At 41.1% G+C, this 24,400-nt stretch overlaps 3 protein-coding genes and 1 long non-coding RNA gene across 6 annotated transcripts in view; 1 reads left to right on the forward strand and 3 right to left on the reverse strand.

Annotated features, from left to right (window-relative positions):
- oxsr1b (oxidative stress responsive kinase 1b) overlaps positions 1 to 2,410 on the reverse strand; it is a 42,198-nt gene extending 39,788 nt beyond the window's left edge. Inside the window, exons 1-2 of one of the 3 annotated variants that reach the window (XM_037079082.1) lie at positions 2,025 to 2,410; positions 1,772 to 1,896 (exon numbers count right to left, since the gene is read on the reverse strand). In XM_037079082.1, the coding sequence (XP_036934977.1) occupies positions 1,772 to 1,896; positions 2,025 to 2,065 (166 nt within the window). In that variant the 5' untranslated portion in view covers positions 2,066 to 2,410. Of the gene's footprint in view, positions 1 to 1,771 lie in introns of all 3 variants that reach the window. The other 2 variants (XM_037079081.1, XM_037079083.1) reach the window with 2 other exon arrangements.
- Positions 2,411 to 3,486: 1,076 nt separating this feature from the next.
- Positions 3,487 to 8,502, reverse strand: myd88 (MYD88 innate immune signal transduction adaptor). The gene is made up of 5 exons (XM_037079769.1): positions 8,036 to 8,502; positions 6,443 to 6,574; positions 5,273 to 5,447; positions 4,435 to 4,526; positions 3,487 to 4,333 (listed from the first exon to the last, which is right to left on the reverse strand). Exons 1-5 carry the CDS (start codon positions 8,379 to 8,381, stop codon positions 4,179 to 4,181), a joined length of 900 nt encoding a protein of 299 aa, XP_036935664.1. The 5' UTR covers positions 8,382 to 8,502; the 3' UTR covers positions 3,487 to 4,178.
- A 689-nt stretch (positions 8,503 to 9,191) lies between these two features.
- Positions 9,192 to 15,692, reverse strand: cry-dash (cryptochrome DASH). The gene is made up of 14 exons (XM_037080184.1): positions 15,416 to 15,692; positions 14,354 to 14,526; positions 13,838 to 13,931; positions 13,610 to 13,740; positions 13,347 to 13,495; positions 12,524 to 12,612; positions 12,362 to 12,435; positions 12,169 to 12,258; positions 11,719 to 11,798; positions 11,574 to 11,633; positions 11,299 to 11,456; positions 11,011 to 11,130; positions 10,657 to 10,833; positions 9,192 to 9,727 (listed from the first exon to the last, which is right to left on the reverse strand). Exons 1-14 carry the CDS (start codon positions 15,476 to 15,478, stop codon positions 9,620 to 9,622), a joined length of 1,566 nt encoding a protein of 521 aa, XP_036936079.1. The 5' UTR covers positions 15,479 to 15,692; the 3' UTR covers positions 9,192 to 9,619.
- On the forward strand, positions 15,200 to 20,813 carry LOC119009151. The gene is made up of 4 exons (XR_005071648.1): positions 15,200 to 15,307; positions 16,415 to 16,498; positions 16,573 to 16,697; positions 16,883 to 20,813. It is a non-coding gene; the product is annotated as an uncharacterized LOC119009151 (long non-coding RNA).
- The last annotated feature ends 3,587 nt before the right edge of the window (positions 20,814 to 24,400 follow it).

The raw sequence follows: 24,400 nt of genomic DNA on the forward strand, positions 1-24,400 counted from the left end.
AATGTAGAAATGGGGTTAAAGTTAAACCTGAGACTTTTTAAAAATACACAAAAAGGTCAATTTAGGGCCTGCAGAATGGACCCTCTATAAACACACAGGTCCCCTGTGGAGGAAGCATGCACCGCTTAGGTAAGGCAAACCAGAGGCACAAACTCACTGATTTTCAGGGAACAATACTTTGCTTATGTGTTGCACACTCCCTTCATATGTTCAGCCTAACAAAGTCAGGCAAAGGTAGGACAGGGTCAGCTATTTGTAGGGTGGGACATTTCAGAAGTTCACAAGTAAAAAGCTGTCATTCCTAACCTGTGAGCTGTCCTGAAAGGTCAGAAAGGCTTGATACTGCACAGGAAAGGTGTAAAAAAACAAACAAAAAAAACAACCTCCTGTCAAACACACTGGAGGGTTTGATAGCGAAAAGGTGGGTGTACATACAAAGCAAGTATTGTGTTTTTAAAGAGAACGTTTATAGACTGAAAACAATAAAATGTGCACTGTGAAGACATTTTAATCAGAAGATAAAGATCTTCATCGAAATAAACAAACTCTTTGTTTTCTACCTGGATAAACAAACTGATCTTAAAAAAAGAACAACAAAACTTCATAGTGTTTTGATTTGTTTATATTTGGTGGACTAGCTCTAACTGTGGTGCCTTATTTTCCTTGTTTATTCGGTTCTGGCAGAAAATAAATATTTCTCAATTTGTACAACTAATGCATCAATATTGTAAATATTAACTGAGTCTGACTGTCTTGTCCAGAACTACACAGTGGCCCCTTTAACTTGTGGATTTGACCCAGACTGGCTCAAACAATGTGTTATTGACAGTGTTACCCAGCAAATTATGAAAAGACTTTCTCCCCATTTTTTTCTGTGAGGGACATGGGTTAGAAGCCTCATAATACTGATTAATCCCCTCCAAAAGAGCTTTGGCATAACTGGATTAATTCAGGCAGTAAATTGCCCCCAAAACAATAATGCTGCTCCGAGAGGGACCGTGAAGAATAATCTCTGGACTCTGCAGCGGCAATACCAGTGTTTTGGGGAAAAAAAAAAGTTTGCTCGAATAACCAGTGTGTTTTAGGTGGAAATGGGCGTGAACACGCGCACACACACACACACACACACACACACACACACACACACACACAGAGTACAAGTTTAACCTGGTTTTAGCAATTACATAGCAGTTTCTTCCCCAAATAAGAAGACAACTTTAGGAATACGTTCTTTTTAAAGCCCCATCCGATTTAAACCTACTCTGCAGGTTGGGGTTATGTATGAAATACCAACACTGACACATTTCACCAACACACACTTAATATTCTGGTAATTTTACAGGTCCAACGCCCTTTTTCTAGAGTCCATTTATCAAAGTATTAAGCTAGCTGTTCACAAGAATAAAGAGCGCTAAGTGAAAGCCGTTATTTTCCAGCAAATAGTCACAGCCTGACTAGACAGGAACGTTAACGTTATAGCGCTCGTTTTTCACTCCGGCGTAGCCCCAGCGGACGGGGGGTAACGGCTCTCACTAAGCACTCCACCGACTCCGAGTCACAACACCGCCCGGCCGGGATCGCCAAGTTGCCAAAAGCGGTGAACTCGACCTAGCTCAACTGAAAGAAGATGCCTTCTTCTCGCTTTACACTGGAGATGTATTAACGTTGTGTTTAGCTGTGGGTGAGCCTTCCTCTCTTTTGGGTGGGCTCCCATTCTCAGACTGTCGGGGCAACGCATACATTAATCTAAACAAGCCAGGGGATCACATACCAATCACCTCGTGTAGCTCATAATCATCTTTGTTGATGGACCAGGGTTGGGAGCACGGGTCCTCCGACATGGCTGAGGAGTCTGCTCGGGCCGTGCTATCTGAAGGAAGCTGTTGAATCCAAAGGCTGCGCGTAAAAAGAAGTCAAAGTAATCCAAACAGGACCAACAAGGGCGACACTTCCCCCTTCTTTGCGAATCCTGCAGCACTCCTGTCATTCCCAAAGTTTTACACTAGCCTAGCAGCCCCGCCTACCGCATTCCTGCTGAGCAAATGTGGACCTTCCCGGCGGACATGTTGAGTGTGGGACGTCAGAGCGCGCTAAGCAAAAACATGTGGAAAATCTTTGATTATTCCCACGAGTGTTGGCGGTTGATGAGTAAAGAGGAAATCACGATCTTCACTGGTTGGCGGCTAATTATGCTGGCCGAATATGCTGCATATGAGGCCAAACTAGCCCGACTGTTTAGGACGTTTGCGACGGAAAACCATAACCCACACTTGTAATAATTTCCTGCACGATAATGTATTACATTTTTGACAAAAGCCACAAATAAAGAATGCTTAAATATTGAGTAAATCGGACCAGCCTTTGATTTCCGCCACACTTTTAATGGCGGACTGCTGTAGTGACAGTGTCTTCACACCCAGAACTATGCCTTACAGGCGCAGACATTCGCGCTTCACATACAGCACATAAACCTCATTATTTATACGAAGTAGCACGTTTCAATCCCGGCCACAACTCGCACAGAAAAGCCTGATTGACAGCGCATGCTTTCAGGATAAAATTAGGCTGGGATGTGCCACCTGAGAGACCGTACTCAGGGCAATAAGTATCAGATCATTAAAGTGTGTGAAAAGAGGCGTGCCACTCTAAGAACACCCTGTCATCTGATTGGTCGGTACCACGTACGTCGCCCTGTGATTGGATGCTCATGTGTCAAGCGTGAAAATGCGCTGAGCCGCTTCTGGTGCATTTTGCAACATGCAGGACTTGCACAATCCCGACACCTGCTGGGGAACAGAACATAATGCGCTTTCACAAGATGAGCTTCAAGTTGTGTTGTTCTCTCATTCTCTATAGCTTCTTCCTCCTCCTCCTCCACGTCCTCTTCAGTTTTCATTCAGGCTCCCTTCTGATGGATCACTGACCCCAGGGAGCATCTATCTCTCCTGGCTCATATGGATGGTCATACCCTGGGCTCCACTGGACCATTGCTCTCCTCAGTTTGACTATCTGCTTATATCTGTATTTCTGTAATATGTGATGCCTCTTCACTCTGATCTTTTCTGTTTCACTGCTTATTATCTTGCGTGGCCTGCCCTTTTCCAGGTCGCCACGGTGGAGGGGCGGTCGTGTGGCTCGGGCACAACTTGGCAGGTCCACAGCAGTCGACTGTTATTTCTATCAGATAATTTGCAGATTGGGTTTTTTGTCGTTCTGTTCTTTACATGCGACGTCTAGCGCATGTCTGTACATCCTGGGAGAGCAATCCCCCCTCTGTGGCTCTTCTTGAGGTTTCTTCCATCTTTTTCTTTCCCGCTTAAAAGGGTTTTGTTTCCCAACATGGCAAGTTTTTCCTCAATTGATTTGAAAGAACAGAAGATTTCATTAACTGGTATCAATGGGATTGCGATTTTGGGCGATATAAATGAAGTTGATTTAATATGATTTGATACATAATTTCTTGAATAAAAGAATACTGCAATCGAAAAAAAGTATTATATTTATTTTTAGGAATTAATATTCAGAGCATTCATTCATGATGGAGTAAATCCACGTTTTATAAAACTGTTTCAAAAAGACCATATCAAAAATACAAAATCAAGTGTTAGACATCATGGTGACACATTGAGAAAGTGTGAGAGAAAAGCAGGTGTCAGCAGTCAGCAAAATTAAAACATACTGAACTGGAAGTATCACAATCACAATGTCTCTTCCTCTTTTAGCTTCTGACTTTAGAGGCTAACTCATAAGAGGAAGTGGCCAGCACACAAAAAAACAGCTTTTACTGACATTCAGTGCATGCTGCCTGAAATGCAAACAGATCCTCTTTCTCCAATATACCGCAAATATTTAAAAAAACACAGGCACATACTATGTCACTCTTGACCTTTTAATAACATAGTAATGGATTTGTGCAGTGAGAACTTGGCTGATATTTGCTATAATTGTGCAGCATGAGTTTCATAATGATACTGCTCAGAAATCATGATGTGATCGTCACTGGAAACGCCAACTGTCGCATAGTAATACGAGCTGTATTCACACAGTTAATGGTAACCGTGTCGTAGATAACAAGCAATAGTGCACACTTGAACTGTAACATTGGCCAACTGTTCAATATTCCCTTTGATGGAATAAAAAGGCACCTTTAAAAACACCATTAACAGACCGGTCCGAGATCATGGCTGCGAGAGCGCTCTGGCCAGCCGTACCCAGAACCAGCTCTTGGTGCAGGGCCGGGTGTAGTCACAGAGGGTGAGGAAGCGCAGGATGCTGGGAAATGGCTTTTTCATCGACTTGTACTTCACTGGAATGAGACGTTTACTTCGTGCTCCTGTAACAGCATAATTAAGAAAACAAAAAAAAATGTATATTACAAGCATGCACAGATAGACTGTATGTCAGAGAGGAAGAGGATATATAAATGTAACTTGCCGGGACAAAGGCTGAGAGCAAACTTGGTCTGAAAGTCACAGGCGTCGCTGTCAAGGTATTCATCAGAGATCACCACCACCATCCTCTTACACCTGCACACATGGACGCATGTTACAGATGCAAAGAGTGAGAGTTAGAAGTGAGGGGAGATTTGAGGATGTGTGGTCTTACAGAACAAACATGCTTTCAAGTGGCTTTCTATATCTACATTTACAGTCATAGTTGAGCTTTCTGCCATAACTGAAACTTTCATGATTTTTGTACCTTGGTACTTTCCAATTTCAATCTATGTGTCCACAGATTATTTATAGAGCCACAAGTTCTGCCCTATTTGTTTGTGCGGATCTTCTAGGGGTTTAAAGGATAAGTTTGCATTAAAATGAGAATTCAGTCAAAATAAAAATTTGTTAAAAAAAAATAATAATATATATATTTTTTTTTTTTAAAAAGTGCTCCACACCCCGGCCTCAATGAGTGGTCGGGGTGTGGAGCACTCACTTCAGAAGAGGTGCAAAGTGACGCTCTTAGCTTAGCAGCTACAGGGACAAATTTATCTTAAAAAGAATGTAAATAAAACCTTTTCTAATCAGTTTGGGATTTCAGGGCTTCTAGAAACTTGGGCTGAGGTGTTTTTTGGGGGGTTGTTTCTTTAAAATTGAAAACAAGTCTCCATCTCCCTCATTGTTTTTGGAGAATACAGCAAACTTGTTTGCGGACTCTGAAACTTCAGCCGTATTTCCATCAGCAGGAGGACAAGGAGCTAATGACTGAATTTGTATTTTTGGATGAACTTTTCCTTTAATTGACACAGTAAACCTTGACATGGTTAGCACCCCACCTCCTCTCAATGAGTTCACTTGTGATGGTCCACACACATGAGCCCGGCAGCACGTCTCTGTCGAACACACACAGTTTCAGCTTGTACTCCGTCTGCTCCAGCTCCCGGATCATCTCGTGGACGAACTCGAAGTCACTCTGGCAGTAGCAGATGAAGGCATCGAACAGCTCCGGGGCTGCATTCAATTCAGTTAGATTAATGTCAGTAACACAACTCAACTTGTAAAGCCTGTATTGCGCAACAGCGTGCAACCCAGGTTAGCAATAAATATAGTGTTCCACAGAAGAGTATCATAAGCATTAAGGATGAGAACTACAAAGCTGTGCGGGGAAGTGCAACGGTGCAGCAGCGCAGACATATGATTAGAGCTGCAGATGACTCGTCAGATTAATAGGCAGGCTGGAGCTCTTCCTGTGCGACAGTTTACCACAGAAAATAATCTTGCACAATCGCAAGTTTGACTTGACAGAATACTCCGGCTTTATTAGAATAAAACTGCATTACAAAGTCGTGACCATACATAACCATGGTTAACCATGTCACACATTTTGTCTTGTCTTGTTTATTCTAACACGACAGTTCAAAGCGTAGTTTGACAAGTCTGCGATTTGTTACAAGTTTAATTGTTAATTGTTCACCAATGATGGAATAAATACTTTCACTCAGATTATTTGCACAGTGCAATGGCTGTAAAGTATATATATTTTCTAAATGACACCATCAGCGTTTATGTTAAATGGCTGCATTCAGGCTTTTATCATGCATATCTGCATGGTTACTGTTATAGTTGGTGCGTAGATAAATTCAACGACTGTATATACTGCTGGGCACGTCATCATATTTCATTTTACTTCATAGTTTGTGATCATAGCTGTCTGTGAAATGTTAATATGCAAAGTAACCTGAAGGCACAGCTGTGAGATAAATCTAGAGGAAAAAACGCAGCCTTTCCACGTCAACCGGAACAATCTTATACAACTAACTTAGAGATGAACTGATACGTTCTGTGATGCAGAAGTTATGCGCCTCTTATGTAACGCTGACAGGGGAAAGAATGCATTTTTTTTTGGTAATATGTATATTAACAAAATCAGTGCGTGTTTAACCTGTAGCCCTGCGTCCTTCTCATACATACCCAAAACAAAAGTACAAGGTTGCACACATACGGACCTTCGGGGTCGTCCTCCAGGGTGATGCCGACCCTCTCCGGGGTGAGGGGGAGACAGCTGTCAACCTCTGCAACCTGGACCGGGGGCTCTGCCTTCTTCTTCAGACTCTCACAATACTTCTTGACGTTCTCATCTAGTGCCAAAAACAAAGAAAATAAAAGATGTGTGAGTGCAAACAAGACATAAATACATAACACACACATGTCCACACAGTAACTTGAAGGATATGATATAGTTAAGTTTTGACTTAAAGGAGCATTATGTAGTTTTGGAGAAGACACATTAATCAGAGGAGAAAGATGTTCATTGACTGATTTTTGTCATGCTGTAAACAATTTGAATAAACAAACTCTCTTTTTTTTATGACTGAATAAACTGAATGAACAAATGGACCTTAAAAGGACACAACTGTTTGTATTTGGCAGACCCTGCCACAGCCTGTTTATTCAATTATGGAAAAAATAATGTTTCTGAGTTTGTATTATTACTTCGTAAATATTACAATTCTGAGATTATATTTCCTCTCCAAAACTACACAGTGTCCCCTTTAACTTGTGGATTCAATCCAGACTGGTTCAAACAATGTGTTATTGACCATGTTACACAGCAAATTACACTTCAAGTCTTTCTCCCAATTTTTCTGTGAGAGTTGTGGGTTAGAAGCTTTATAATACTAATTAATCCCCTCCAAAGAGCTCTGGCATAACTGGATTCATTCAGGCAGGAAATTGCCCCAAAACAATGTGTTACTCTGAAGAAGGACAGTGAAGTATAATCTCTGGACTCTGCAGCGGCAACACCAGTGTTTTGGAAAAAAAAGTTTGCTGGAGTAATCAGTGTGTTTTAAGTGGAAATGGGATGAACACGCACACACAGTATAAGTTTAACATGGTCAAAATAAGAAGACAAGAATATGAATAGAAGAATAAGAATATGTTATCTGTAACGTCCCATCTGATTTAAACCTAATCTGCAGGTTGAGGTTATGTATGAAATACCAAAACTGACACATTTCACTCACACACACTTAATATTCTGGTAATTTTACTGGCATAACGCCCTTTTTCTAGAGCACATTTAATAAAGTATTAAGCTAGCTTTACATATGAATAATGAGTGCGACCAGTTATTTCCCAGCAAATAGCCACCGCCTGGATAGACAGTAACCTTAAAATGCAGTTGTTTATATGTGGCGGACCCTGCCACCTTTCTAGCTTCAAACAGTGCTCTTGGGACCTTACTTTCCTCTGAGAACAACTTGCTTACTCAAATATGGAATAAAATTAAACATTTTTGAGTTTGTATTTTTACCTCATATATTATATAATATTGAAAAACTACATAGCTCCCCATTAAATGTCTTATTTTAACCATATTAACACGTGAGTATATAATGTTTACATGACTAATAACCATGTTTGGACGCAATGTATTGTGACTCATATGTACATGAACACTGTGGTCCAGGCACCTGAATCATTTCCTGGAGTACAGGAGGGACAAAGCAGGAAGTTGCAGTATGAGTGAATATTACTAACTTGCACCACTGAAATAAAGTAAACAAAAGAGAAAATCTCAGCTGAGGCCATCTCACCTATCAGAGGTCGCAGGTCCTCCACTATGTCTTTCCTCTCCACCTCCTCCAGGATGGACAGCAGCTTTCCGACAGTCGCGTCCGTGTTGCGGGCCCGCCAGTCCTCCAGCACCGTCTCCGTGGGGCTTTTGGACGCCTCGTAGTTCTTTATCTCCAGGTAGGTGAAGCCCATGGTCTCCGCCACGGCCATCCAGTCCGCGGCCACCATGTTCCTGGGGTTCAGATACAGTCCCAACTTTTTCCTCAGGCTCATGTTGAGAGCGATGAGAGGGATGGTGTCCAGGTCCACCTGAGAGTCCGAGCAGCTCGCCATGTCAGGAGAGTTTTCCGGAGACTTCCGTGACATGTCTGGGCTCCGGTTAAAACATGTTTTGAATCACGACAGATCTGAGAGTTGCGAGTCGCTTCCGAGTTACCTGACGACGGAGAACAAGGAAGTGATGTGTGCAGCGGACTGCGTCACACACATACGCCCACCCACAGTGGGGCGGAGGACTGAGCACCGCCTGACACCACTGTCAGGGGAGAAAAGTGAACTTCCTGTTGATTAAAGTTCATTTATTAGTTTAGTGAAATGGCTGCCAGTAATTGGCACCACAAGAAGATGTTGGCAAACATTAGAATTAGTTCCCTTTTCTTGTAAACACCCCGGTGAAAGCTTCTTCCAATAACAACCTATTTAAAGGGCGAGTCCACTAATTCCACACATTAAAGTGTGTTTATAGGTCTTGGAAAGCACTACTGCATATGTGAAAATAAAAGGTAATGTTAAGTATTTTGTGGCTCCAGATGCATGTAATCTGATTAACTGCTTCCAGTGAAGTCACTCAGGAGTGCATTGCATTATGGGTATTGTACGTGTGATGCCTGGCGGGGGGGGCGTGGGGGGGATTCAAACTATTTAGTATTCAAACTGGTCATAATGATAGTTTGTGAGTTTTTTTTTAATGATTACGAAAATCTTTAATTAAATGAACCACAAGTGAATTATAAAACACATAAGTGTATAACAGCGGTGGCTAAATGTGACTACAGAAGCCAAACACGGAGACTCATCTCCTCACTAGTCCGTCTATACGGGTGGACCTTAGTTATTCTAACTCTGCAGCTTTTACATTGATCAATTTCCTGCATTGCGTAACAAAACCGCATGATGTAAAGTTTTCTATGTAGAAGTTTTTATTTTTTCAACGGGAAACAAATAGGCAAACTCTGAAAATGAATAAAAAAATAATAGCAAGATATCCAAAGACGTAAGAAAATAAGAAAAACAATCTGCATAAAAACATCAGAGGACAGTTCATTCCTTGTTATCAATTCACTGCTCAAAACTAAACCCACAGTGTGGGTTTTCAGAGTCACTGCAGCTTACAACAGGAAACAGAAATTCATGAAAGGTGTTTATGAGGTCTACTTTTCTAGAGAACAGCTCGGTTAATTGAAAATATTCAAATAGCACCATACATGCCCTCAAATCAACTTCACACGTCAGTGTGCAAACCAGATTTTACAGCAACAGTTTATGTTTGGATCACTTGAGCTACTGTCGCCCGAGCACCTCTCCACATGTCAGGTGTTTACAGGTCACTGTTTTTTGCCCTTGGAGAAGTAGAAATCGATGCCTCTGTCGCGATGTTGTTTGGGTGTGTGAGATGGACCTTTCTTTCCTCTGGGGGAAGGCCCTGTGCCACTCTGGAAAACACCACATAAAGAATTGACCTTACTGTGATGGTTTGTACGACGTAAGTGAGGCAACATTTCCATGTAAAATTAAAACCAGTGTTGCTTGCCAGGGGAGGAAAACATATTCAGTTGCCATACTGAAGGACATACAGTAACTATAACAAACTGTAAAAACACTTTATTTGAAGTCAAGGTCCTGCATTCAAACTTTAAAGCAACATAATGCAACTTTTTCACCTTAAAATATCAGCTTTAAAATAATGTTGATGGTACAGTGTGTTGTAATAGGGTGAGTGATGTCTCTGTCAGATCTAAAATAAGGAAGACTTCTTAGTCATATTTAGTAAAACTCTGTTCCATGGATGAATGTCTCATGTTACTGTGTTACTCATGTAATTAAATATTATACTGTTAGACTATCAATGGGTATATATATATATAACAGGCTAAGTTTGTGTTTGTATGCTTTTTTTCTCTAGTCAAATTTTTTGTGAAATACTGCATGATTTGATCTCTTTGACATTTGACATTTGAAATCACATAAATTGAACATTTCAGAGAAAGAATATCTCTGTGGATCTGCTAAAAACTCTTAAATGAGACAAATGACACTGCTTTTTTGTCAGGGCTAAAAAAAAGCTAAAAAGACCTCATATTTAACAAAACACTATAGTTTTAAGGCATTTCATCTGTTGTTTAAGCAAAATCTGAAACTTAAAAATAGTAATCTGTCGGTCAAATAAATGTAATGAAGTAGAAGTATAAAATAACAAAAATAGAAATACTCAAGTTAAGTAGAAGTACTTTGAAAAGCATTCTTAGTTTCAGTGCATCAGTAACTGCTCTTTCTTAAATTTCACCACCTTTGTTTGCAGCCATCAGGATCAAAAAAAAAAAAAAAATCAAACTATCCACTTCCCTTTTTCTCAAATACCCACCGGTTTCTTGTTAACGTGTCTGCTCCATTCTGGGGCCATGACGATGGGGGTGGGGTAGGTCTCACCGAGGGTCACGTGAGCATGAGACAGCGCGGCAGAGCTGAGGGTCCACGGCGCGTGCACATCAGCTCCCTTGATCCCCTGCAGCTCAGGAACCCACTGCCGCACATAGTCACCCTGAAGCAGATGCGAGGGCAACTGAGGGATTACTCAATAACTGAACTTTCCAACTTACAGTTTTAGTTTCATCACCGTCATGTGATGGCAGCGCCACCATGAACACAAACCACGGGCAAGGTACAGATAACGAGGAAGGAACTAACAATCTGTGCATCTTCGTCTTTTCAAACATACGTTATTGTCATAGTCGAGGCCCTGCTTGATCATGTTGAATTTCCTGTTCTCTCTGGGGTCGTTTCCTATCCCAGCACTGTACAGCCAGTTGCCATAGTTGCTGCAGACATCATGGTCAATCTTTGGAGGAAAATTTTAAATAATGAGGGAAAGCATCGTCATCTTTGCATTTAAATATAAAAAGGACTAAAACATGTTATTCTGCTATTCAAAAAAATTTCGATCAATAAAAAAATGCTTTAAATAACTTGAGATGAACTGATTTAAAACCAGGCTTTCAGTACTTACCAGGAGGTATTCGAACCACTCGGCTCCCATCCTCCAATCCAGGCCCAGATCTTTAGTGAGGAAGCTAGCAACGTTTTGCCGCCCCCTGTTGGACATGAAGCCTGTCATTGCCACCTCTCTCATGTTGGCATCCACAAATGGCACTCCTGTTCGTCCCTCTGTAATCACATATCAAAAATACTTTCAGCTATAATTCAAAATACTTTAAATGCACCTCTTAAAGACAATACTTAGTGTATTCTGTAGACAATGAGAAGAAAGAAAAAGGTGCAAACCTTTCCATGCATCGAACAGCTTCATGTCCTTTTTCCATGGAATAGATTTGTCCTGAAGTCCTGGGATACAATCATTATCTTTATATTTATTTTCAGTTTTTTTTTTTTTCAAAAGAAATTTGTTGATAACTTGAGCTGATTTTACCTTCGATCTGAAACAGTCTGTCTCCATACTTGACAGCTACAAACTTGAAGTAATCCCTCCACAAAAGTTCAAAAATGACCCTGGACAACAGCAATGAAGATCAGAAAGTGAAGACAAATATATATGATTTGTGACTAAATAGTGGCCTATGATAGAATGTATTTAATTTCCATTGAAAACTGATCATTCTTCTAATATTAGACACATTATATGACTATCATATAGCATCTATTTTTTTTTGTCTCACACATTGAAAAGGGGCACTATGTGAGTTTTGGAAAATAAATTCAGAGACTCAGAAAGGCAATATTTACAATAATGATAAGGTAATAATACAAGAGATATTCATCATTTCCAAAACTGAATAAATAAGCCTCCCTCAATGGAAAATAATGTCCACGGAACACTGTTCGAAGCTAGCAAAGTGGTCCTTTCTTACTCCAGACTCACCAGTATGTGCTCTGATTGGCTGTTCGCTCCTTCTCATACTGCTGGATCTGATGATAAATATACCTGGGTGAAATGCAACCCATTGCCAGCCTGCAGAAGTAAAGCATGATTAGAAATATATATTAATAGAAATTACTTGCAAGGAAAATTAAACTCTAGTACATATTCACCAGCAGAAGAAATGCTCACTCACCAAGGTGCAAATTTAGTAGAATAATCCACACCAATCAAGCCATTACGGGTCTCTTTATAAGTCGCAACTGCATCCTACAAAACAGACACATACTGTGTATTTATCACACCTGCAGTATAATGTTGATAACGCATGACCATATCTAAAGGGAGTTGTACTCACAGTGTCCCAGAAATAGTGTTTGATTCTAGCCAGAGCCTGACTTTCACCACCACTGCAGGGAAAGGCTGAGCGAGGATCAGCCAGAGGCTCTGTGAGAATAAAACAAAACAAACATCTCAGTCATGTTAAACACTCCCTGATGTACAGTGAAGACACACAGAATCATAAAAGCTTCATCGCACACATGGAAACTGCACCTGACTGGTACTTAATGAGAAAATCTATACTCAGCAGTTTGTTTATTGAAATGTCAAAGTAGCAGCAGAGTGGATATACTCAACAGAGGCACTGCATAAAATGACTGTTATGAGCTTCCTATTTGCTAACAGCATGCAGAGACATTACATGACAGTCAGTTTAATAAGCACAGAAAATAAATGTGCAGACATCTCTCCCACAGATTCGTAACTTTATTACACTACTCATGGCATTATTTTTGCACAACACCTCAAAATCACGTGAGATGTCCTGTCATGAAATTGCAAGTTAAGAAAATTACCCACAACAAAGACCCAAACAGAGAGTTTCTTTGTTGCATCTGTTGAAAAGGTTCACAGTTTTTCAACAAGCTTTTTTTTTTAACTGATTGTTTCATTTTGCATGTTGGAAACAAAAAAATATATCAAACAATCAATCAATCACTCATCTTATTAGTAAATGTACTGTGATTTTAACGGAATTTAGGAACAGATGCTGGAACACTAATTACTAATCATGAGTTTATCTTCTTGACATAGTCTATAAAAAGTGGCCATATCAAGTGAAACATATTAACCAGTCTTCTCAAGTGAAAATGCACAGATATACTGTTAGTGTAATTCACCTGTCTGTTGCAGGTCCTCAGCTGTAGGAACGGCTCCTTCCTCCAGCCCTTGAGGAAGAGGCTTTAGCTGCTCAGGAGTTGGGAACACAGGCCTCACCTTGCTCTGGGTCTCCACTGCCTTCCTGAACTGAGTGTACACATCAGGCAGCCTAACAAACCAGGAGGAAAGGTTAGAGGAAGTTCCAATTACTTAATTATTCTTGTTAATTTCTCCTAAGAATGCCAGAAACAGGATGCCTAGCAGAAATGGGATGTTTGGTCACCTGGATATGTGGTGAAATGGAAGATCGTCCCTGTGGTACAGTGTAGACCCCCAGCAGGTGTGAACTTTGACCTTCATCTGTGCACAGACATCCTTCACTCTTTTCTCGACATTCAGTTCCTCAGAAGTTATCTTAAACATTAGGGAAAACAGTGTAAAAAAAAAAAAAAAAAACACCAGACAAAATAATAATAAAGCGGTGACAATAAGTGAAAGTGTCTTCAGCTACCTCTTCATGGAAAGCCACAGTGCTGACAGAGCCAAGTTGCTTGATGAGATCAGCGACTACATCCTCTGGCTTACCCCGTCTCACCACGAGGTTGCTGTCACACACACACACACACACACACACACACACAAAAGTACAAAAGAAAAACCTGATGTCAGCTATATCCTGGGTAGAGAGCTGATAACTTCCCCCCTACTGAGCAGAAATAATGATGGGAACCAGTGTATGCAGCACCAATGTTAATGTAAACAGAACCTCCTGTTAGCCCAGGTGAGTCCTGATCTTACAACATCTGTATTGGTTAAATCCTAGAAAGCAGAGGACCGATTCTGCACCATCATGGGCATGTGTAACAGTAACATTGTACATACATTTGTGGTCACTTTCAAACTTTATGAATAGATTATGTTTCTTTGGGCAGAGCCAAACTGTGAAAAGACCACACTATAGCAATGCAAAACACATTTATTAACGTGATATACAAGAAGACCAGGTGACAAACAACGGTTTAGTTACCTGCCCTTGTTGAGTAATGTGTTTCTGAGGTCTCTGACACTGTCCAGTAAGAAGCGCAGGCGGAAAGGCCCAGTCTTTGGCAGGTTGTAGTTGTGGGTTCCCACATAATGTCTGGGGTCGAAGCAGTACAGTGGGACAATGTACTCTGCATTTCTTTGAGCCCAGTGGAAAAGCTGCGGGCGACGAAAACAGTATGGGTCATACATAACATCATCTCCCAGGAAAAGTCCTGGCATGGTTAGAGTGGCAGTAAACATTCAGCAAATTTGGTTCTATGAGCATATTGTTTAGGAACTACAATTATTGGCTGCTGGTATACAACAAAACCACGTCAGGTAGTGTTGAAAACACATACTATTACATTTGGTGATATCATTTGATGTTTAAAAGGTCACTACAATTATGCAAATGCATTTTGTTCTTCTTTGGTTTATTTTTAGAGGCAAGATGTGGCATTATTACCTTTTTTCTAGATTGGAAATACGCCTCAGTACTCAGATCTACACTTGATTCAGAGAAAAACTGAGATATCCATTACTCATCCCATAATTCAATAAACCTTACCTATAAATTCAAATACATATTGCCTTAAAACGACTGTATCTGGAAAAAATCTGTCTTTTATTTAGAAAAACGTAACCGGAAACCGAGCATTTCCTCTGATGTTACTTTACAGAATGGCTCATTGAGTGCCTACACATAAAAAAGAGAGATCGTGAATGGCATTTTGACTGATAATTTGGTCCGTTTGTGTGATTAATTTCAAATCTTTCTTTTTGTGAAGATAACTTATAAAAAGGAGGCTTTTATTCTCAAGGAGTAAAACAAACCGGAAGTAGCATGGTAGTTGCTGCTAGCAAAACAAAACTAGCTTGATGCTAGTAGCAGCAAACATACATAACGTGGTGCAAATGTCCTCGCAATGGCAATATCAAAGCAAATACCACACGCTGGGTAAACAAACACGTCAACTTGTAAATTTAATAGGTGTTGAACAGTTAAAAAGCGTCATATTTCACGACTAAATGGACTCGTCACGTTAAAAACAAAATGCAGTCTTACCTCATTGTCGTGGAGGCGTAAGTCGTTTCTTAGTAAACAGATAACTGTTCGGGCGGTAGACATGGTTGTTGTTGTTGTTTTTAATGGTGAAGCAGCAGCAGTAGTTGTTGGAGAAACACCGACAGTCCTGTGTGTCAGCCAGCAGCGTCCTCCGGTCTGTGGAGCCGGGTGGGTCCGTCACGTTTCCAGCCAGGCTGTTACCAAACATCAGCTTGTATAACGTGGTTGTCTAACAGCCCAACAGCTGCCTCAGGCTGTAAAACATGCAAAAGACAAGAAAAGAGTTTTTACCAAAACAGCGCCTCGATCACGTACTTTCCTCGACATAAACCTAGATCTTTATTAATGTAAAAACAATCTGTATGTACACAAACACTCACTGACCACTTTAGGTCCACATACTTATTCTTAAATATGTTTTTAAGTACAATGAATAGCTTTCTAACAGTGCATACAAAATGTATAAGCTTCATAATAGTAGAATTTATAGTTATATTCAGTTTATGTTGATTTGATTGACATTATATTGTACGTGTGTACCTAAGTGTGTGTACCAAAGTCAATCCATTAATCAACTTGTTTTGTCAGTTGTCATTTGGAATGCCATTTAACTCAATATCATATACATGAATATGTACATTACATAAATAAGTATGCATATGAAATCGATCCCAAAATAAATGAATGAATAAAAGGGGCAATAAATATAGAAATAACTCAAAAGTGTGTTAATACAGTTAAAAAAAATAACAAAAATTTAGGTTTTTGATGTTTTTTTTTATGAAGGACAGGTTTTATTTATTTCAGGGGAGTTCATATATTTTTTTATTTTTTTATGATTGCTTAATAGGCATTGTGAAAAATACACAATAAAACAGGGCTTGAAAGTAACAATGATTTTACATGTTGAAGGATATGTGGTATTTTCTCTCCTTTTGTCTGAGCTGTTGCCCTGATCTGAAGAAAATAAAAATGTTTCTTTATCATAATCCTTTACAGGGTCGCGAGGGGGCTGGAGCCAATCTCAGGTGACACTGGCAGAGTGGCGGGGTACACCCTGCTGATTAACCCTTACCACTCCTGGTATGTATTTGGTCTTTTTCCTGTTGGAACGACCAGCTGCACCCAGGGGCCAATCTTCTCGCTGTTGATTTCAGGTTTTCCTGACAGCAAAACAGTCCCACAGCCTGATACTACATCCACCATGCCAGTTGGTTATTCCCCCAAAATATAGTGGATTGGAAGTAAGAAGGAGATGGAAATGGACGTACTCAAGTTCAGAGTGAGTCATCCGCAATTCCACAAGTAGCACAAGTACTGAGTAATTGTGTTATCATGTGTTTTACTGTCTGGAGAAACAGCTTGTTAAAACATATAGTGTATGATTTTCTTTAAAAAAGGGCAACTGGTAACATCAACCACAAGGTGGCGCAGCCTGCACACCAGATTCAACCTGTGCTTTTTAAGTTTCAGGCAGAGTTACCAGTGAACACTCAAGTTGGAAATGAAAAACTGACCCCATCTAGTGGCGGTGTGGACGGGAGGCCGCGTCTCGGGGAGCAGCAGTAGACATCAAGTTCGTGAGGTTTGTGTGTCGAGTCTCACTCCCAAAGAGCTGCTAATAGACAAGCAGATTGATCGTACGCTGCATCGCTAATATTCCACAATCCTCATTATCCCGCAACTGAAGTACAATGGTAATCACCACTGGGGAAAACAGCAAAAAAAAAAAAAAAGTACGAAACTGAGCTGGTTCTGGAGTGTGTGGTGGTGAAGAATGTGAAAGACTCACAAGTGGAGCAGCACCTGTGGTTTGGGAACATCCCATCCATCTTTCTGCACAGGGGGAATTGTGTGCGTGTGTGCATGAAGGAGATGTGTGAGAGAAAATAAAAGGGAGGACGTGCCGGAGTCCGTGAGTAATAGGAGAGACAGTGTAAGCATATGTGACCCATTGACATTGAGCGGGCTGCAGTCTGGTTTCAGCTGGCCTGTGATCTGGTTCTGTGGGCTACAGAAAAACCCTCGGGGACGGCGGCTTATGTCTCAGCAATGCCCCACCGGCTACGAGCAGCATTTACTACTACAACAAGTCATAAATAGCTCCTCGTGAAAAAGTTACAATGCGGCTCATTGGCAAATTTCTAGTGTGTTGCGAGGAAAATGGTGCATACGAGATGGAAAATGGATCCTTTATCCGGGCAAGCAGGATCTTCGTGCCTCTCCTCGGCTGCAAAGAAAGAAATGTAATAGAACTTGGACCTCCACAATTTCAGCCCCAAACAGGGAGCCCTCTTATCATCCGCCATCTCTCCCCCCAGCTAATATTTCACTTCAGCTCCGGGGCCCACAGAATGAGAGACGTTTCCATTTCAAGTCAGTCATTTCCAGGCCTGTGTGTTACCTGTGCGGTGATAAGTGTTTGACTGACTGGGAGTGTCGTTAGTCACTGTCCGGCTCCGAGTGACAGCCACAGATTGACGCTGATGATGAGAGGCAGAGAGGCTTTGGCGTGTTCGGGGGGGGGGAGACGACAGAAAAAAAAAAAAAAACGGTTGATGTAGAGAGAAGAGGCAGGAAACACGTTTATACAAATGACAAACACAAAGCCCATGCAGGAAAACGCAAAACACTTCAAGGTGGATTAAAAGAGAGAAGTCTTTGTAATGTCACATGAAGGGACACGAGGGTTCGCATGCAGATCGTCATTTGCAGAAATGTGTTTAGTTCCTATTCGGTATCAAAAGGTGCAGTCGTCTTTGTGGAGACATTTTAATCGGAAAGAGAAAGATCGTCACTGACACAATTTCATACTGTCTTGCTTTGTTTGTATGTGTCGGACCCTGCCTGTTTGTAGCTTCAAACACTATTCTTCGGACTTTATTTTCCTCTGATAACAACTTGTTTATTCAGTCCTGGGAAACAAAATAGATATTATTACCTCGATAATATCGTAAATATTAGAACCTCCATAACAACATAGTGCCCCTTTAATGACAAAGGCTCAATAAAGACAATGTTTTAATGAAGTTATTTTTCTGCTGCTACAGACATAAAGACTAAACTATGTGAGCATTTAATTGGAGTTCTGTTTTCCACTTTTATCGGCGCCAAATCTCGAGGAAACTGCCTAAATATTTAAAGTTAAATATCACTCACTTTCTTGGAAGTCATCTTAAAATAACAGACCCACAAACAAAACGTTAACCTCATTTTTCTCAGTGTTTACTCCGAAAACCGTCACGGTGAGATCATCCGTGACTACAGGCCTCTTTATGGATTTGGTGGTAAATAAGGTAGTTATGTTGTGGATTAAATGGTCAGCATAATGTTAGTAATCACGTCTGATTCCCTTAATTAGCGGTATAATAAAATAAGCGCCAGTGGGCCAGATGTGCTCCTCCAGTGACGATACGAGGCTTATGAGGAGTGTTTTTTTCCCGTTGTTCAGAGCAGAACTATCACGAGATTTCTTAAAAAATCAGCTGTGGATAACAATGTAAATATAAAGGCTTGATATCACTAACTTTGAGGATTTAATGTTGATCTTTTTTACCAAGCCCTGGCCGACCCCTGACGTGACGGGATCTTTTAAACGAGCCGTATCATAAAACAGCAGTGATGATGAAGTTCCAGATGTAAGTGAGGTGTAAAGTTGGCAACGCTGTTTCGACACCTTTTGCTTTCACCATTTCTCTCACTGCGAGGCCAACCTGGAAAACACAGAACAGGAAACAATACGGCGCTACAAGGCCAAGAAGTTCAGTCTCTGGACATCTCTGGAACATGTTTTCACCCTCGCGCTCTCTTACCCTTCCCTTTACCTCCTCTTCCAAGCGTGAGTCGGTAAGCTGCGAGATGGATGGGCTGAGCGTTGCAAGGGTTTTTCCAAAAGCGTACAGAGTCTGACTGCTGCTCTACCTGAGGAGCGAAAACAAAAGAGCCATCTCTACCTGTAGGACTGTGGGAGTCGAGGCTTTGATCTGGACCAGAAAGAGAGAGTAGTTTGATGAAATATTGATGCTTTCTCTTTTTTTTTTAACTGAGTCCTGTGGGAGCTCAGTCTGCTCTCAGGATGTGTGCGCTGATCCACAATACTGCTCGGCGCCTTCGCTAGATGAGAATGGACTTGACTCCTCGGCTCAAGGAGTCTTATCGGTCCTAATGGGCCTAATGATGACCCCCCACTCCGGGCCTGAATTGGTCAGGGACTTTTTCTCTTGTTGATCAAAAGGAGAGGTGTTTTTAATCAGTCCAGACCTATTCCGAAAAACACGCACAAGTGATGTGTGTCTGACAACATCTTTACAGATTCTTGACAGCAAAGCCTGCACATGACTTAAATCTTTATTTTGTGTTGAACGGCCTTTTTTTTTTTTTTTTAGAGGGGTAGTTTGCCCTTGAAACCAAGGTGCAACGGCTTCAGGTAAACATGCTTTACGTCCTGACACGTACATTCATTACTGTTGAATGCATCCATGTTAATCTAGATCAGACAGCATAAAAATAAACAAAGTGCTCACTGATGAGAGATAATTCAACCCACAAGTATGTTAAAACTTTCCGTGTCTTTATGTTGCAACTTCACATTTCTTTTGATGACATTTTTCTGTTTTATGTTGTGATAACGCTCACCTGACTCACCTGGTTCTGCAGCCACAAACAAGCTTGGAAATCATCCTGACATCTCACCACAAATACCATGTATAATTGCCATTAACACAACTGTAAATATCCTGACATCTCGTCAAAAATTACATAGTTATGACGCCCCAAACGTGGCTGTAAATTGTTCCAGAGTATCCAAAATACTTCGTGTTGTTGCCACTAGAAAATGTGCTGATGTCTCATCACAAATATCTGGTTTTATTGCATATAACAAGGCTGGTAATTTCACAACGTCTTGTCAAAAATATTACGTTTTGTGTTACTGACATATATGGAAAATGTCCATACATGATCCAAACATGACTGGAAAATGTTTGGTTTCGCTGCTGGAAAATATGCCAACGCCTCCTTAAAAATGTCCGGCAGCGTCACGCTTACAAATGTTTAAACGCTCCCACCGTCACCTCCAACTCTCAGCATGACACTCAGCTTATACATATCATGTAAGTTTGACATTAAATGTATTTCACTTTTAGAAATGATACTTATTTTGCAAACTTTCAAATAAAAAATTATTAAACAAGTAGAGAAATAAATAAACGTGACCCACATGTTCAAAGTGACTCCTCAGTATTCAAACGTTGAGGCCTTGTTAAAGCCCAGCATCGGACCATGTAATATGATTTTCAACTGGCTGCTCAGAAACTTTGATTGGAGTTTGTGTGAGTGACCCACATTCTTCAAGCAACAATGAAAAAAAAAAAAAGAAGAAGAAAAATCTGAATATTGATAATTGCCTAGAGTGCTTTTGTCTGAAAGTTATGAGGCCAACACGCTCCAATCAAGACCGGGGAAAAAAAAAAGAGAGGGTGACAGACGAGGGGGTTGGATTTATCACTCTCCCATGCTTACGTTCATACACAGAGATAGACGGCGGGACATAATGACTTCTGTGCGGAAGGAAAAAAGAAAAAAAAGGCAGAACGATTATTCAAACTTAAAGGAAGGGGAGAAGGACGCAGAGAAAACGGGGGTGAAGGAGGGAGGAGGGGGTCTGAGGAGGAGCCAGGGGCAGGAGATAGTCTGGGAAAGGTCTCGCGTTAAAGTGGAATTAACATGCCTTTCCATTGGAGTCCATTAGATAATCATATTCATACCACACAAGGCTCCCAAAACCCCTCTCTGTTTCATTATTCCCTTTTAATCCGGCCCTGATAAGGCGGTGCAGGCGTCGTGGTTTTTTTTATTTTTTTTTATTATGTCGTCATTTGGATTCCACATGAAATCCCCACGGGATGTTATCGTGGGGAAATTGCTTAAATAGCCCAAGTGGATATAGTTTGGCGTTTATTATTTCTGACGGATTCAAAATAACTGCAAATATCCCTTTTTCTCCCGATTATTGGGAGGCTGAGAGTCTTATCAGTCATTCGCACTAATGGGCCCCACTCAAGCCACCCGATACCTCCGGCAGGAGGGGAGGGGGAGGCATGTCGGGGAGGAGAGAGGAGGAGAGAGGAGAGGAGCGGAGAGGAGAGGAGTGTGGGGTTTAGTGTCCTGAATGTATAAGTGTGTACAGGTACGTGTGAGGAAGAAGGAGAAACAACAGAAGGGAGTTGGAGAGGTTGACTTTCTGAGCACTAAGGATGGATCTGATACCCTCCCGACATCAGACTAGAGGTCACTGAAGCTCTGCTTTGTGGTATGTTTGTTTGGCAATCAGGCCCAGTGTCAGGTGGCTGCAGCCGCTTGTTTGAGCACACTTACACTTGTCGGCCCGAAGATTAAGAGTGGCGAAAATGCCACGGGGGCTTCTTAAGACACGGCGTAGACGCAGACAGGAAACAATGGATCCCCTGGCAAGTTGTTTGGTAGCTTTTTGTTGCCACATCCAAAGAAAATTCTGTAACTTCTCAAGTCAAAGAAAGTATAAGTCGGAAAACGTGGCTGGAAAATTTGGTTTGTTTATCTTCACTCATGAAAAGTTGACATTTTGGAGATACAGCGACGATCATAATGAAAAAGTTGCAAGTACACCTGCTCAGAATCCAAGAATTTGAAATGGATGAATGTGAGAAGAACACCATGAATATGGACAAGATTTTGACTGATAACTCAGCGATGTGGCGTCGAAATATTCAGAAATATCAGCTCAAAGAATTGGGCACGCGACTCGCCCACTTAGACGTCACATGCATGTAAACAATTGAATCTGAAGTGAGGTTGTTCAGAAACGGGAAACAGATATTGACGAGCGGCTTGAATGTTCCACGCAGCAGCACGTCTCGTAGCCTTGTGGAGTCCATGCTGTGTCTACATTACGACTAAAAGCGTTTTTCCCTTTTCGCGCACAACTTAAAGGGTCAATTCAACCAAAATACAGATGAAACCCTTTGAGATATTGAGCTTAAAATGTATAAAAACATTGTTTTTATTCGTCTCGTCTTTATCAGTCTCCACTCCGATACAGGTGAGCTGAATGGAATATTGTTTTTAACAGTGTCTTGATACATTTTTTTTTAAAGATTTACCACACTTTCTGGATTATTCGCCCCCTTTTTTTTCATTAAATGGAAACAGAGCATGAGACAGACAGGAAATCCGGCAGACTCAGAGGGGTGAGTAACACGATTCCAGGGTCCCAGTTCTGATGACTAACGGGAACATTTACAGTTATATGGACCACCAGAAAGTCTCATCCTTATTACTATTAATAATCCAGACGATAATAACAATTACAAATTCATATTTACAGTGGAAGCAGATGACTCCCCCCCCCCCCAGCATTTCCAGTAAGTATTATTGTTGCACAGACAACTGGATCTTTTGTGATTTCCTCAGAGTTAAAACCAACAACACTGGACAGGCTCTGAGGTCATTCATACGTTACGTAGACGTGAAAACAGAGATGATGCCACTGGATCGACAGTCAGCCTTTATCTTCCCAGGGGATTTTGTGCCCGGCGTTACTAATCTATACACTGATATTATTAGTCTGTAGCTCTTGCAAATATTTACTGGCTGACGATAACTTGTTAACTTATTTATTGCCAGTTTTGGAGAACGTATGTAAAAATACTGTCAGTGGTTTCCATAAAGGGAATTTATTTATTTGGTAGAAATTTTCGTTCCACATGCTTAATGTTTTGTAACAGTTCAGCCGGAGTGACCCATTGGAATATTTGGATTTCCGTTTTCCCTGATCTCTGATGATTTAAAATGTAATCTAAGAAGTTTAAAGCCGCCTTAAGAGACTGTAATGTAGTTTCTATTTGAGTGGTAGAAAGTAACCAAGTACGTTTACTCAAGTATTGGACTTCTAACTCTTCTCTACATTTGTCTAACCCGTGATCGTTTCATAAAATGTGACACGTTTTTATGCAAAAGTCACAATTATCTCCCCATTGATGCTTACATAAAATATAAATCTGATAAAGTCTATATTTCATTGAAAAAGAAAACACTCACAGCTCTTGCTTTTGATACTTAAAGTACATTTTCCTGCTTTAACTTTCATACGCCTGCTTCAGATATGATTGCCGGACTCTCAGAGTATTTTCATACTGTGGTGTTGATACTTTCAACTCATTGAAAACACTTCAAATGTTCCTTTATCTCAAACTGCTGCCGCTCGGCCGTGAACAACACAGGACCCTCTGTCGTTCCTCTGTTCGTGCAGCCAGTGCATTTCCAGCAGTCACATCTGTGTGGATATAATATGCTTATTCCGCCGTATCCATTTCACAGTGACATCTGTCCGGCGGGCGAGAGAATTAAAGGCAAAAATCCAAATGCCTACACAACAATCTGCCAAGTATTGATTTACTGTAAGCTCGTGTAACATACGTGGACACGCTGAGCACTCACATATCAGCTCAGTGAGATCACGGCCGAAGCTGGAAACGCTCCCCGAAACGTCAGCCGGTCATTTTTTATTATTATTATTATTTTTTTTAAATATATAAGCACAAGATGTAGACGGTGATCGTCAGTGCTCGGCATCTTGTTTTAAGTTGGTTGATTGTGCTGTGAGGGAAAACGACAATACTGTGAGCGCGTGTGTGCTTGCGATTGGTTATCGTGTGTGCGTGTGTGTGTTTGTGAGCATGCCTGTACCTCGGTGAGTACACCTCCCTGTCTGTAGATCTCAGGGTCTGGAACAAACAGTAGTTCCTTCTTAATTGGGGTGAGATCTGGGGCTTAAAGGGGGCCAAGAAGGGACCCGAACCCCTTTTTTTCCTCCTCCAGAATCGCTTTGGCTACAGAGGTGCTTTTGATGTGTGCTTTGGCTCTGCGAGCCCTACTCTGGAATATGTTCTTGGGAGACCATTGGTTACTTGCCTCCAGGCAGAATCTCAATCCCCAGGATCCTGGCCC

The sequence above is a fragment of the Acanthopagrus latus genome, chromosome 19 (assembly GCF_904848185.1).
Source record: "Acanthopagrus latus isolate v.2019 chromosome 19, fAcaLat1.1, whole genome shotgun sequence".
NCBI lineage: Eukaryota > Metazoa > Chordata > Actinopteri > Spariformes > Sparidae > Acanthopagrus > Acanthopagrus latus.